This window comes from Sorex araneus, chromosome 1, assembly GCF_027595985.1.
Source record: "Sorex araneus isolate mSorAra2 chromosome 1, mSorAra2.pri, whole genome shotgun sequence".
In the NCBI taxonomy this organism is placed as follows: Eukaryota; Metazoa; Chordata; class Mammalia; order Eulipotyphla; family Soricidae; genus Sorex; species Sorex araneus.
The window spans coordinates 328,268,060-328,281,088 of record NC_073302.1 but is presented as its reverse complement, the minus strand read 5'-3'; the positions used below and the strand labels follow the sequence as shown (position 1 = coordinate 328,281,088).

The 13,029-nt window shown below is 36.9% G+C and overlaps 1 protein-coding gene across 2 annotated transcripts in view; it reads right to left on the bottom strand.

The window, feature by feature from the left end:
- Positions 1 to 13,029, bottom strand: part of DLC1 (DLC1 Rho GTPase activating protein) — a 420,273-nt gene that overhangs the window by 315,368 nt on the left and 91,876 nt on the right. For both annotated transcript variants that reach the window (XM_004618896.2, XM_055131469.1), the window contains exon 2: positions 6,868 to 7,017. In XM_004618896.2, the coding sequence (XP_004618953.2) occupies positions 6,868 to 7,017 (150 nt within the window). The remainder of the gene's footprint in view (positions 1 to 6,867; positions 7,018 to 13,029) is intronic.

Below are 13,029 nucleotides of genomic sequence, written 5' to 3'. Positions count from 1 at the left end.
TCCACAGTTGGAAGCCTGACTCAAGTGCTGCATTAGACCCCTGGCTCAGTTGGGATAGAGAAGGGAGCACTATTGAAAATAATAGTTGGAAATGATCACACTGGATAAAAACTGTGTACTGAAAGTAGGTAAAAAATACTAACATGATAACCCCTCAGTACCTGTATTGCAAACCATAATGCCCAAAAGGAGAGAGAAAAAGAAGTGTTTGCCATAGAGGCTGGCTGGAGTGGGAGTGGTGTTGGAAGGGAAACTGGAGACACTGGTGGTTGGGAAATGAATAGTGTGGAGAGATGGGCATTGGAAATTGTATGACTGAAAACCGGCCATGAAGAGTTTTTTAACTGTGTATGTCACAGTGATTCAATAAAAAAGAAACCCCAAAAACATATAAAAAAATTCCATCTTGCCTCCTCCCTAAAGAAGAAAGCTCAGTTCATGACTTCAATTTTTCTGACAGCTGCATAGTATACCATTGTGTAGATGTACCAAAGTTTCTTTAACCAGTCATCTGTTCTCGGGCACTTGGGTTTTCTTTGAATTCTGGATATTGTAAACAGAGCTGCAATGAACAGATAAGTGCAGATGTCGTTTCGACTATACTTTTTTGCATTTCCGGAATATATTTCCAGAAGTGGTATTGCTGGGTCAAATGGGAGCTCAATTTCTAGTTTTTTGAGAAGTGACTATATTGTTTTCCAAAAGGGCTAAACCAGTCAGCATTCCCACCAGCAGTGTAGGAGGGTCCCTTTCTCCCCACATCCACTCCAACACTGGTTGCTTTTGTTCACTTGGATGTGTGCCAGTCTCTGTGGTGTGAGGTGGTATCTCATAGTTGTTTTGATCTGCATCTCCCTGATGGTTAGTGATGAAGAGCACTTTTTCATGTGCCATATGGGCATTCATATTTCTTCCTTGAGAAAGTTTCTGTTCATTTCTTTGCTTGATTTTCTGATGGGGGTGGATGTTTTCTTCTCGTAAAGTTCAACCAGTGCCTTATATACCCTTGATATTAACCTCTTATCAGATGGGTATTGGGTGAATATCCTTTCCCATTCTGTAGATTGTCTTTGTATTCTGGTCACTGTATCTTTCGCGGTGCAGAATCTTCTTAGTTTCATATAGTCCCATTTGTTTATCTCTGTTTCTACTTGGTTGATCAGTTACATGTCATCTTTGAAGATACCTTTAGCTTCAATATCATGGAGGGTTTTGCCGACCTTGTCTTCGATGTATCTTATGGTTTGTGGTCTGATGTTGAGGTCTTTAAGTGGATCAACATGGAAAGTATCATGCTAAGTGAAATGAATTCAGAAGGAGAGAGACAGACATAGAAAGATTGCACTCATCTGCAGAATATAAAACAACAGAATGGAAGACTAACGCCCAAGAATAGTAGAAATGAGTACCAGGAAGTTTGCTCCATGGCTTAGAAACCAGCTTCACATGTTGGGGGAAAAGGCAGCTCAGATAGAAAAGGGAACACCAAGTAAAGTGTGGTTGGACGACCCACTTGGGATAAGAGATACATGCTGAAAGTAGACTATAGATTGAACACGATGGCCACCCAATACCTCTATTGCAAACCACAACACCCAAAAGGAGAAAGAGAACAAAAGGGAATGCCCTGCTATAGAAGCGGGGTTGTGTGTGGGGTATGGGATGGAGGGTGCGAGGGATACTGGGGTTATCGGTTGAGGAGAATGGGCACTGGTGGAGGAATGGGTACTCAAGCATTGTATGACTGAAACACAAGCATGAAAATATGTAAATCTGTAACTGTACCCTCATGGTGATTCATTAATAAAAAAATAATTTTTTTAAAAAAGAAGAAATCTCAAATCCAGATATCTTCATTGTTGAATTCTACCAAACCCTTACATATGACCTATTACCTATCCTTTCACACTCTTCAAACATTTGGGGAAAAGAATATTCTTTTCACAAGTCCAACATTATTCTCAAACCAAAAGTAGAGAGGACATCACAGGGAAGAAGGAAGGAAAGAAGAATGGACAGAACTAAGGAAGGAAAGAAGGAAGGGAATAATGAAGGGGAAAAAAGCTACAAACCAATATTCCAGATGAAAACAGATTCAAGTATTATCAACAAAATCTTAGTGAACTGAATTAAAGAACCTATTATAGATAAATGCAATTTCTTCCAAGGATTCAAAAATGATTCAACATGTGTTAATCAATTAATATATCAGAATAGCAAATGGAAAAATAAAAACAATATTGTCACATCAACAGATGCAGAGAAAGCTTCTAACAATCTATTAATGACAAAAATATTTTTATCACAATTGGGATAGAGAGACTTAGTATAATAAATGTGCTATAAAACAGTTCATAGCTAATGTCATACTTTTTGGTGAAAAACCAAAAGCAGTTACTTTAAGATCATGCACAGTACAAAGTTGTCTATTCCACAACTATTATTCAACATGTTACTGTAAATAATAGTCAAATTTCTAAAAATAGAGGGGATACAAATGAAGTAAAGCAAAAGTATGATTAGCAGATGACATGCTAATGTATAATAGAGGAAAAAATTCCTGAGAACTCCACTAAAAATCTATAAAAAGAATGAATCATGAGTCAGTTTTTATAAATGTACATAAATGTGTTGCACTTCTATAAGCAATAAATGTACTAGAAGAAATTTTTATATTCCATATATAATAGCATCAAAAATTAATTATCTATGAAGTAAATGAAATTGATTCACAAAAAATGAGATAAAAACTTGGACACTGAAAACTCTAGGCCACTACTAAAAGAAATAGGAAACAAGGAAATGGAAAAGTATTTCATGCTCATGGGTTGGGAAAATTAACATTGTTAAAATGACCATCTTGCCCAAACACATACACAGATTTAATGCAAACTATCAAAATTACAATGACATTCTTCAAGGAAATAGAGCAAACATCTTCTATGAAAAATAAAAATGAAGTAGTCATACTTCCCCGACTTCAGAGTACTTTGCAAAGCAACAGTAATCAGAATAATATGGCATTGGGATAAAAATGGGCACACAGGTTAGTGAAACAGAATTGAGGTTCAAGAATTAAATCCTTAGATATATGGGAAGCTAACTGACAACTGAGTCAAGAACATAGGATGGAGGAAGGAAAGCCTAAGTGTTGTTGGGAAAACTGGTCAACCACCTGCAAAGGCATGAGACTGATAACTTTTTCACACCACACATAGCTGTTAACTCCTAATGAATGTAAGGTGAAATTTTTAAATCTGAAAATATAAAACAAATTTGAATGAAACAAACAAAACACCCTATGGCTGGATTCAGTGATAATTTCAAGTATTGGATCTCAGTGATAAAGGAAACAAAAGCATAATAAATGGCATAACATCAAACTTAGAAGGTTTTGTACAGCTAAAAAAATATACCATAAAACAAAAACACAGGGCCCAGAGAGATAATTCCGTGATTAAGGTGTTTGTCTTGCAGTCAACCAATGCCAGTTTGATCTCCTGGCACATCGTATATCTACGCTGACCACTGCCAGAAGTGATCACTGAGCACAAAGTTAAGATCGGCCATCAGGGCAGAGTTGTAGTATAATGGGCAAGTGCTTGCTTTGCACACTGATGACCTGAGGTCCAATTTCCTGGTACCCAATATGGTCCTGAGCATCACCAGGAGTGATTTCTGGGGTGTAGAGCCAGGAGTAGACTCTGAGCACTGCCAGCTGTGACCTCAAAGCAAATTAAAAATGCACAAGAGGCTCAGCAGTGCCAGGAATGATTCCTGAGTGCAGAGCCAGGGGTAAGTTCTGAGCACATCCAGGTATGGCCCCCAAACCAAACCTAAACAAAATAAAAAATGAATGACCACCAAGCACTACCAAGTGTGGCCCCCAAATCAAGTAATAACAACAAATACAAAAAAACTACATTCTACTAATGGTAAAAAATAATCATAGAGCATATATCACACAAAGGGTTACTATCCAAGATATATTTAGAACTCACAATACTCAATTAGAAGAAAAGAAACAACACCATCAGAAATGGGAAGAAATGCCGAAGAGCCTTCCCCACAGAGGTGGCAGGCAAAAGGGAATTGGAAAGACAACTTTTCATGATCACTAATAGATTATTATTGAAATGAAAATCAACATGACAATGATATTATGCCATAATACCAGTGAGATTGATGTATAACAATAACTCCAGAATCACCCACTGTTGAGAGGAATGTAAATTGGCTCAGTTTTTATGGAAAATGGTGAAAATATTTCTCAAAATATTAGAAATAGGTCTACTATATGATACAGAAATTCCATGGATTGCATCGCAGATGCATGGAATCTATAATAAACTGACTAAAGAACACAAAAGCACTAATCTGAAAATATGATGCACCACTATGCTGTGCTATTTACTATAGTCAGGGTGTGGGAGAAGCCTACAACTAACAGCAGCAAAGTGAATAAAGTAAAAGTGGTATTTATAAACAATGGGGTACTTTTCAGCTACAAGAAAAGCTGAAATTTTGTTCATTGGAACAACCTGGGTAGAACCGGAGGAGGTCATGGGGATGCTAAATGAGATATGTCAGAAATACCAGATAGTCTCACTTGTAGGTGAGTGAGAGAGAAATAAAATGCAAAGGAACAGATAAAGCTAAAATAAAAAATAAACTTTTGGACACTGATCACAGAACTTAGGTTACTAAAGTTGTGGTGTGTGTTAGGTGTGGAGAGAGGGTTTTAAGGCAGAGATTGAAGGGGTACAAAGAACTATACTGGAGTTGTATGAATGCGTATGTAGTGGGTGTGGTGTTGTAACATACATTTTGAGGAGATGTGAAATTGTATTCCTAAATGGTATACATATATATACATATATATTCCAATAAACCAAGTTTACATCAGTAGAATAAAATCTACTATAACAACATAAGTCCAAAAAAAGATAAAAGGTATAGACAAGATATAAACAAAGATACTGAATATGTAAAGGTGATAATACACTTTTAAAGTGCATTTTTTATAAAATATGTAACTCTAATACCTTTTCTCATGTCTAGAATGACTTAAGAGAAGGGGGCATCAATTCACTTTAGCATGAAAAACAGTTTCACTAGTAGAGAAATGTGATTCATTAAAATTTAAAATGAATCAATGTCAAATAGTAGTTACAAAGAGCAAGAGATTATAAGACTCTAAAGTGTAATCATTAACAGCATATAATGTGTCATTTCTACTTAGATAAATATCTGAAATATTTTACATTATTTCTGCCTTCTTATTTATGATTTAATTAGGTATATATCAGGGTAATCTTTGATCTTTCTAGTAATGCAGGAGTTTTGGGGCAGAATTAAAAAAAACTATCACATAATGTATGTTTTACCTGTTGAAGCTAAAATCAGAGCCTTATCTACTTCACTATTCACTAACCCCATATGGAAGCATCACCCCTGGATATTTAAAGCAAATATCTTGACCCCAACCAAATTCTATGGTAAGGCTGGCATTAATACTCACATCTATTGCATTCTAGAGCTCAACTCCTTAAATTACCACCACGCTGTTGTATGAGAGGTCTAAGTAATAACTAAGTGATTTATATTATATTTATTTTATATATATATATTTTAGTAACGATCTATTTTATCTTTTTTTTTATTCTTCTATTCACACAATATCACACATGTACCTCTCATATGGTTTGTCTCCTTTCTTTTTAACTGCTACCATTCCCAAACCAAATGATTAATATGCTTTGGCAAACTAATAATAATAACCATTTTTTCTTTTTTTGTATTACACACTTCTCTTTCAGACTCTGCATGAGGCAAATAATCATTTGTGATCATTACTAACAGTATCACAAAAGGGCAAATGCTGTTACTATTTACAAAAGGGACTACAGGAAGCCAGGAGGTATCATTGCCATGGGTAAAGAAGTAGATACATTCTCAATAACAGTATTGCAAACCACAGTTTCCTAAAAGGGAAAAAGAGGAAAAATGTGTTATAGAGGCAGGACTGGGGAACTGGAGGGAAACTAGGGACAATGGTGGAGGGAAGTGGACACTGGTGAAGGGATGGGTGTTCAAACAGTGTATGACTGAAATTCAGTCATGAAGAACTTTGGAATATTTATCACATGGTGATTCAAGCAAGTTTTTAAATTTTTATTTTTTAAATTGAGTCACTGTGAGATACACAGTTACAAAGCTGCTCCTGACCAGATTTCAGTCATACAATGATCCAACACCCATCCCTCCACCAGTGTCCATTTCTCAACACCAATGATCCCAGTTTCCCTCCTGCCACCTTCCTCCCCCAGCCTGCCTCTTTGGCTCTATAACAGGTACTTTCCTTCTCTCTCTCTCTCTCTTTCTCTCTCTCCCCTCTCTCTGTCACTTTCGCTGTCTCTCTCCCCCCTCTCTATCACACTCTCTGCCTCTCTCCTCTCTCTCTGTCATTCTCACTGTCTCTCTCCTCTTTCTCTGTCACTCTTGCTCTCTCTCTCTCTCCAACCCCTCCCCCCTCTTCTTCTGAGCTCTATAGTTGCAAACATATACTGAGAGGTTACCATGTTTGTTCCTTCACCTTCTTTCAGCACAGAGTTCCTATCTAGAGTGATCATTTCCAACTGTCTTTGTCATAAGGGTCCCTTCTCTATCCCAATTGCCTTCTCCTGCAGTATTTGAAGCTAGTGCTCAAGCCTTGCAATGATCTCACTCATTTGTGAAATATTTACAAAAACGTGTGTAATACAAAAAAATGTGAGACTGATACCCAACAACAATCAATTAATTTTAAAATAAATCATTTTTAATGGGAAAAAAGAGGAAAAATGAAATGGGAAGTGGTGAGCTTACAGGAACGTGGCGCCTCATGTTTGTGGGCGTGCTGGACGTTGAGGAGCCGGTGCTGAGAGCGTTCTCAATGTCCTGGTCAAGTTGGTCCAGTTTCATAATTAGCAACACCATGGAGTCTAGCCGCACCCTATCTCGATCTTCTTTTATTTCCTGAGGAACAGAACATGTTGTTACTTAATCTGAAAGGCCATTTCTTGGAAAGAATAAAAAGTTCACTGTTCTTCAATGTGACAAAAAGGACACAGAATAAATTGGCAGTCTTTTCCTTCATGGGGTTCAAAAGAAGTTCTATTTTGTATCATCAATGAGCTCTTTACTGGAAATATTACTGACCTGCTGCCAAAAAATTATTTTACATGAGTATTATATATATATATCTTCAGGAACAAAATACAATGGTAAACATCAGTAAGGATTGATATTACTATTTTCCATTGAATTATTCTTGGGAAAATTATTATTCTTTTGTTACAGTATGAAGCAATTATAAAATACTATTAATGGTAATTAGACATTTAAAGATGTATAGTAGAAAATGTTTTTGGAAGAATATGTACACAAATAAATATATATAATTTATACATAAATATATAACAGATTTCAGTGTTGTGCAAAGTACCTGAGTTGAGTAGAGTATTAGATGAGGAAAAAATCACCATATAAAGCACATTATGTTTTTTGGAAGCAATGTCTATTGAGGGATATAATGGACTTAAGATAGGTCTATTTATCAAGCGCATACAGATAATAAAAGGAAGAGGTCGAGCTATCACTATTTGCTGATGATATGATACTATACTTAGAAAATCCTAAATACCCTACCTAAAAGCTCCTAGAAACAATAGGTTTGTATAGTAAAGTGGCAGGCTACAAAATCAACACCCAAAAGTCCATGGTTCTTCTATATACAAATAATGAAAGAAAAAAAAGAGATATTAAAAAAATCCCATTCACAAGAGTGCTTAGAAAATTAAGTACCTCAGAATCAGCTTAACTAAAGAGGTGAAAGACCTATACAAAGAAAATTACAAAATGCTACTTCAAGAAATAAGGGAGTATACTAGGAAATGGAGACACATCTCCTGCTCATGGATAGGGAGAATTAACATTATCAAAATAGCAATACTCCCCAAAGCACTATACATATTTAATGCAGTCCCTATAAGGATACCCATGACATTCTTCAAAGAAATGGACAAAACACTCCTAAAATTTATATGTAACAATAAACCCCTATGACAGAGCTAAAGCAATCCTCGGGAAAAAGAAGATGGGCAACATCAGCTTCCCCAACTTCAAACTGTACTATAAAGCAGTAATAATTAAATCAGCATGGTATTGGACTAGATACAGACCAGCAAACCAATGGAGCAGAGTTGAATATTCTGTCACAGACTCTCAAATACGATCACTTAATCTTTGTTAAAAAAGCAAGAAATGTGAAGTGGAACAAGGAAAGTCTCGTCAACAAGTGGTGCTGGGAAAACTGGAAAGCTACCTGCAAAAAAATGAACTCTGACCTCTATCTAGTGCCAGGCACAAAAGTCAGATCAAAGTGGATGAAAGATTCCAATATCAGACCTGAATCCATAGAGGAAAATATAGGCAGACTCCTCCATCACATTGAAGATAAAAACATCTTTAAGGATGAAACACCACTGACCAAGCAAGTGGAAACAAACATAAACAAATGGGATTACATTAAAGTAAGAAGCTTCTGCACTTCAAAAGAAACAGTGACCAAAATACAGAGAGAGATCAAGGAATGGGAAAGAATATTTATCCAATACCCATCTGATAAGGGGTTAATATCTAGAATATACAAGACACTAGTAGAACTGTGCAAGCAAAAAACCTCCAACCTCATCAAAAAATGGGGAGAAGAAACAAACAGAAACTTCCTCAAAAGAAATACAAATGGCCAAAAGTCACATAAAGAATGCTCTACATCTCTATTCATCAGGGAGATGCAAATCAAAACAATGATATATCATCTCACACTACAGAGACTAGCACACATCAAAAAGAATCAGAACAACCAGTGCTGGCGCAGATGTGGGGAGAAAGAGACTCTCTTTCATTGTTGATGGGAATGCCCACTGGTCCAGCCTTTTTGGAAAATAGCATGAATGTTTCTCAAAAAACTAGAAATTGAGCTCCCATTTGACCCAGCAACACCGCTTCTGGGAATATATCCCAAGGGTACAAAAAGTACAGTAGAAATGACATCTGCACCTGTGTGTTCATTGGAGCACTATTCACAATAGCTAGAATCTGGAAACAACCCAAGTGCCTAAGAACAGAAACTTTGGTATATCTACACAATGGAACAGTATGCAGCTGTTAGGAAAGATGAAGTCATGAAATTTGCTTATAAGTGGATGGTCATGAAGAGTATCATGAAATGAGCTAGAGAGAGAGGGACAGACATAGAATGACTTCACTCATTTGTGGAATGTAAAATAACATAATGTGAGACAAGAACCCAAGGACAGTAGAGACAAGGGCCAGGAATATTGCTCTATGTTTGTTAGCCTGCCTCATAAGCTGGGGGAGAAGGCAGCTGGAATAAAGAAAGGATCACTAAGTCAACGATGATTGGAGGGATTGTTTGGGATGGGAGATATGTGCTGGAAGTAGATAAAGGACCAAATGTGATAGTGTCTCAGTGTCTGTATTGCAGGCCATAATGTCCAAAAGTAGAGAGAGAGTATGTGGGAAATTGTCTGCCATAGAGACAGAGGGAGGGGTGGGATGGGACAGGGGGCTACTGGGGACATTGGTAGATGAAAATGTGCACTGATGGAGGAATGGGTATTTGATCATTGTATGACGGAAACTCAAACATGAAAGCTTTTTAAGTATATCTCACGGTGATTCAATTTAAAAAATAGATCGTTTAGGCAAATTATTACTGTGACTCATGTTGCCATCTTCTCTCTGGGATATTTATTTACCTGTGTCAAATTAGCTCTGAAAGGACCACTAGTGGTGACCTCAAAGATAAAATATGTCATGATAGAATACATGACAGTTTAGGTGATGATTTTAGTTCAATGGGATGAACGAAATGAATCAGATCTTTTTTTTTTTGTCTTTTAATCCTGACTGCACACCAAAATCAAGATGGATGCCTAAAATACACAGACCAGGGTAATTTGGATTCATCAAATTTTATAGGGAGCCGTAAACCTCAAAGTGTTAGAAAAAATTTCTCTTATAGGGCATTTTGTCTTGCAATAGAGAGCATATTATTTAACAAATTGGTTTGTTAGGTTAATTTATTGAAGAAACATTCACTGTATCACTGTCATCCTGTTGTTCATCAATTTTCTTGAGCAGGCATCAGTAACGTCTCCATTAGTCCTAGCCTTGAGATTTTAGCAGCCTCTCTTTACTCATCGTTCCCAACAGTGCCGCATTACCTCCAATGCAGCACCAAAGAAACATTAAACTCTTAAATTATTTTAGCAAACTGAAATTGAATTTGATTTAACAGATTAACTTCAGTTCAAATGAGCAGGTCTAGTTTACACAAAGAAATTAGTTTTGAGAATATATTAAATTTTTGACAAGTGTTAATTCCTCCAAAATACTATACTGTATTATTCAATTTCCTCCTGTGGTCTCTGTTGTCTAAAACATTTAAGGAAGTTTTGACAGAGATTTACAGAACTTTTACCATTATAAAGTTTTACCGTGCTCAAGAGGATCCAGGCTATTTGGCTACAGGGAGGGAGGGAGAGGCCTGAGTACAACTATACTACAAATTCTGAAATGATGCAATAATTTATTATTAAATTCTAAAAGAGCATTATTTATAGGAAAATGTTGATCACAATTATTGTCTCAGAAATACTGGAAATTATTCAGTTTACCTCTTAAATAATCTAGCTGAAAAAATATAACTTTAGTCATATTTTAAATATAATTTATTATTTCTTAATTACTTCCTTAGTTACTTTCTCAATGTATCTACTTAAGAACTTCTTTCTCAAACAAAATCTGTATTTAGCACGATGCTCTTTTCATGTACCTACATATGTCTTTTGTGTGATAATCTTTCATTATTCAATTTCAACACCCCAACCACAAAGAATACATTTTTCTACGTGGCAGACACAGAGTAAAGTTATACACTGTACACACAATGTGTTTTCCGGTATAATATTAACAAAAATCAACACAAATCAGTAAAATTGCAACCTCCTAAATCCTTAGAAAGTTTATCTTGATATTTTCCCAGCTAGTAAGTTAATGTAGGACAAAACAGTATATCCTGTATATTAGAAACAAACTGTCTTTGAGTTATACAGGTCCTGTGAGTCATCTTTTAATTAAAGGAATCTTAAGACTGTGATTCAAAAACATTTTAAAATCCCTGGGTTGAGCATCAAATTATTTTACATGATCTGCCAAAAAGAATAAAACCAAATGCCCTGGTCTCTGATATTATTCTAGAGGAACAAACTTTTTCCTTTTCCTTCATTGACTCTTCATATCTCATTCAGTCTGCAGTATTAAATACATAAACCAATAACACATATTACACATTCATAACATTTCACAAAATATAGCTAAATAAAAATCAAGTGCTGCCCTTTCCGCGTCCCATCGCCCCAGCTTTCCTGTCCGGCTGGCTCCCTCCAATCCGGGTGACCCACGTCCCAGGAGCCCCTGCAAGGAAGAAACGGGGGCGTGGCCTGTATCTTAGAGGGCGTGGCCTAAAAGGGGCGTGGCCCCCTGCTACCTTGGCTGCAGTTATTATTTCCCACCTTAGCACATTAGGTACAGTCTTTTTGCTTTGAAAATCGCTTTAACACATCTCAATCACTTATGCAAAACTAGCCTATTGTCTCTAAGTTTAGAAAACATATCAGTGAATAAGAGAAGCTTAGCAAAGCCTTTGTAAAGAGAACTTAGCCTTAAGTCTTCATTAAAGCCCCCACATCAATCAGGAAGAAAAACCTGAGTGTAAGGAAGAACTCTAGAATAGGAACAAAGCTGCCGTCAGCAATAGCACAAACAGAGCCCCTCCTTCTCAGCAATAGGGAGTAGGAATAAACACCTACAAAGTTCCAACACTATACTTCCATAACAATATGAAGAAGCAGCGAAAATCCCCTCCACGTAGAGAGGGAGAACAAAGATACTAGAAACCTAAAAAGGGGCTCCCAACATCTACGACCTCTCAGATAAACAATTCAGAGAGGAAATCTGGAGGAGAGTCGACCTACTCCAAGCAACCATGGATAAACCTCCAATAAATTAAGGGAGGAGATGAATGAATCACTGGAACGATCTACCAAAAAAAATGCAGGAAGAAATGAGAGCAGAAATTTCAAACCTACGAACGGAAGTCACACAAATAAAGGAAACGGTAGATGAATTAAAAATCACAGTAGATGCCCTCAACAGTAGAATGACTACACCGAAGACAGAATCAGCGACCTTGAGGATGAGCTGCAGAAAGCTTACAGACAACAACAAATAATGGCCAAAGACCTCAAAATGGCTATAGAGCGAATCAGAGCCCTGGGGGATGACTTCAAGAAGAACAACATAAGAATCATTGGAGTACCAGAACCACAGGGAAGTAACCCCAATGAAAAAAACATAGTCAAAGACATCATTACTAAGAAATTCCCAGAGCTGGAGAAGGCAGGCGTCCAGATACAAGGAGTCCGAAGAGTGCCAGCAAAAAGAGACCCAAATAAAAAGACTCCAAGGCATATCATAGTCAGAATGGCGGATGCTGTAGATAGAGACACAATTCTACAAGCAGCAAGGTCAAATAAGGAAATCACATACAAAGGAGCACCCCTCAGATTTACAGCAGACCTGTCAGAGGAAACTCTCCGAGCCCAAAGACAATGGTGGGACATAGTGAAAAAACTCAACGAAATGAATGCCTCACCAAGAATACTTTATCCGGCTAAACTCTCACTCAAACTCGAAGGAACCATACACTATTTCTCGGATAAACAATAGCTCAGGATCTTCATAGACTCAAAACCAAACTTAAAAGAAGGTCTAAAGGGGCTACTGTAAGCTAAGGAGGAACCCCATAAGAACAACTAACCCCACAGAAAGATGACACAAAACCCCATCACAATAATCTCTCTCAATGTCAATGGCCTAAATGCACCTATCAAGAGACAC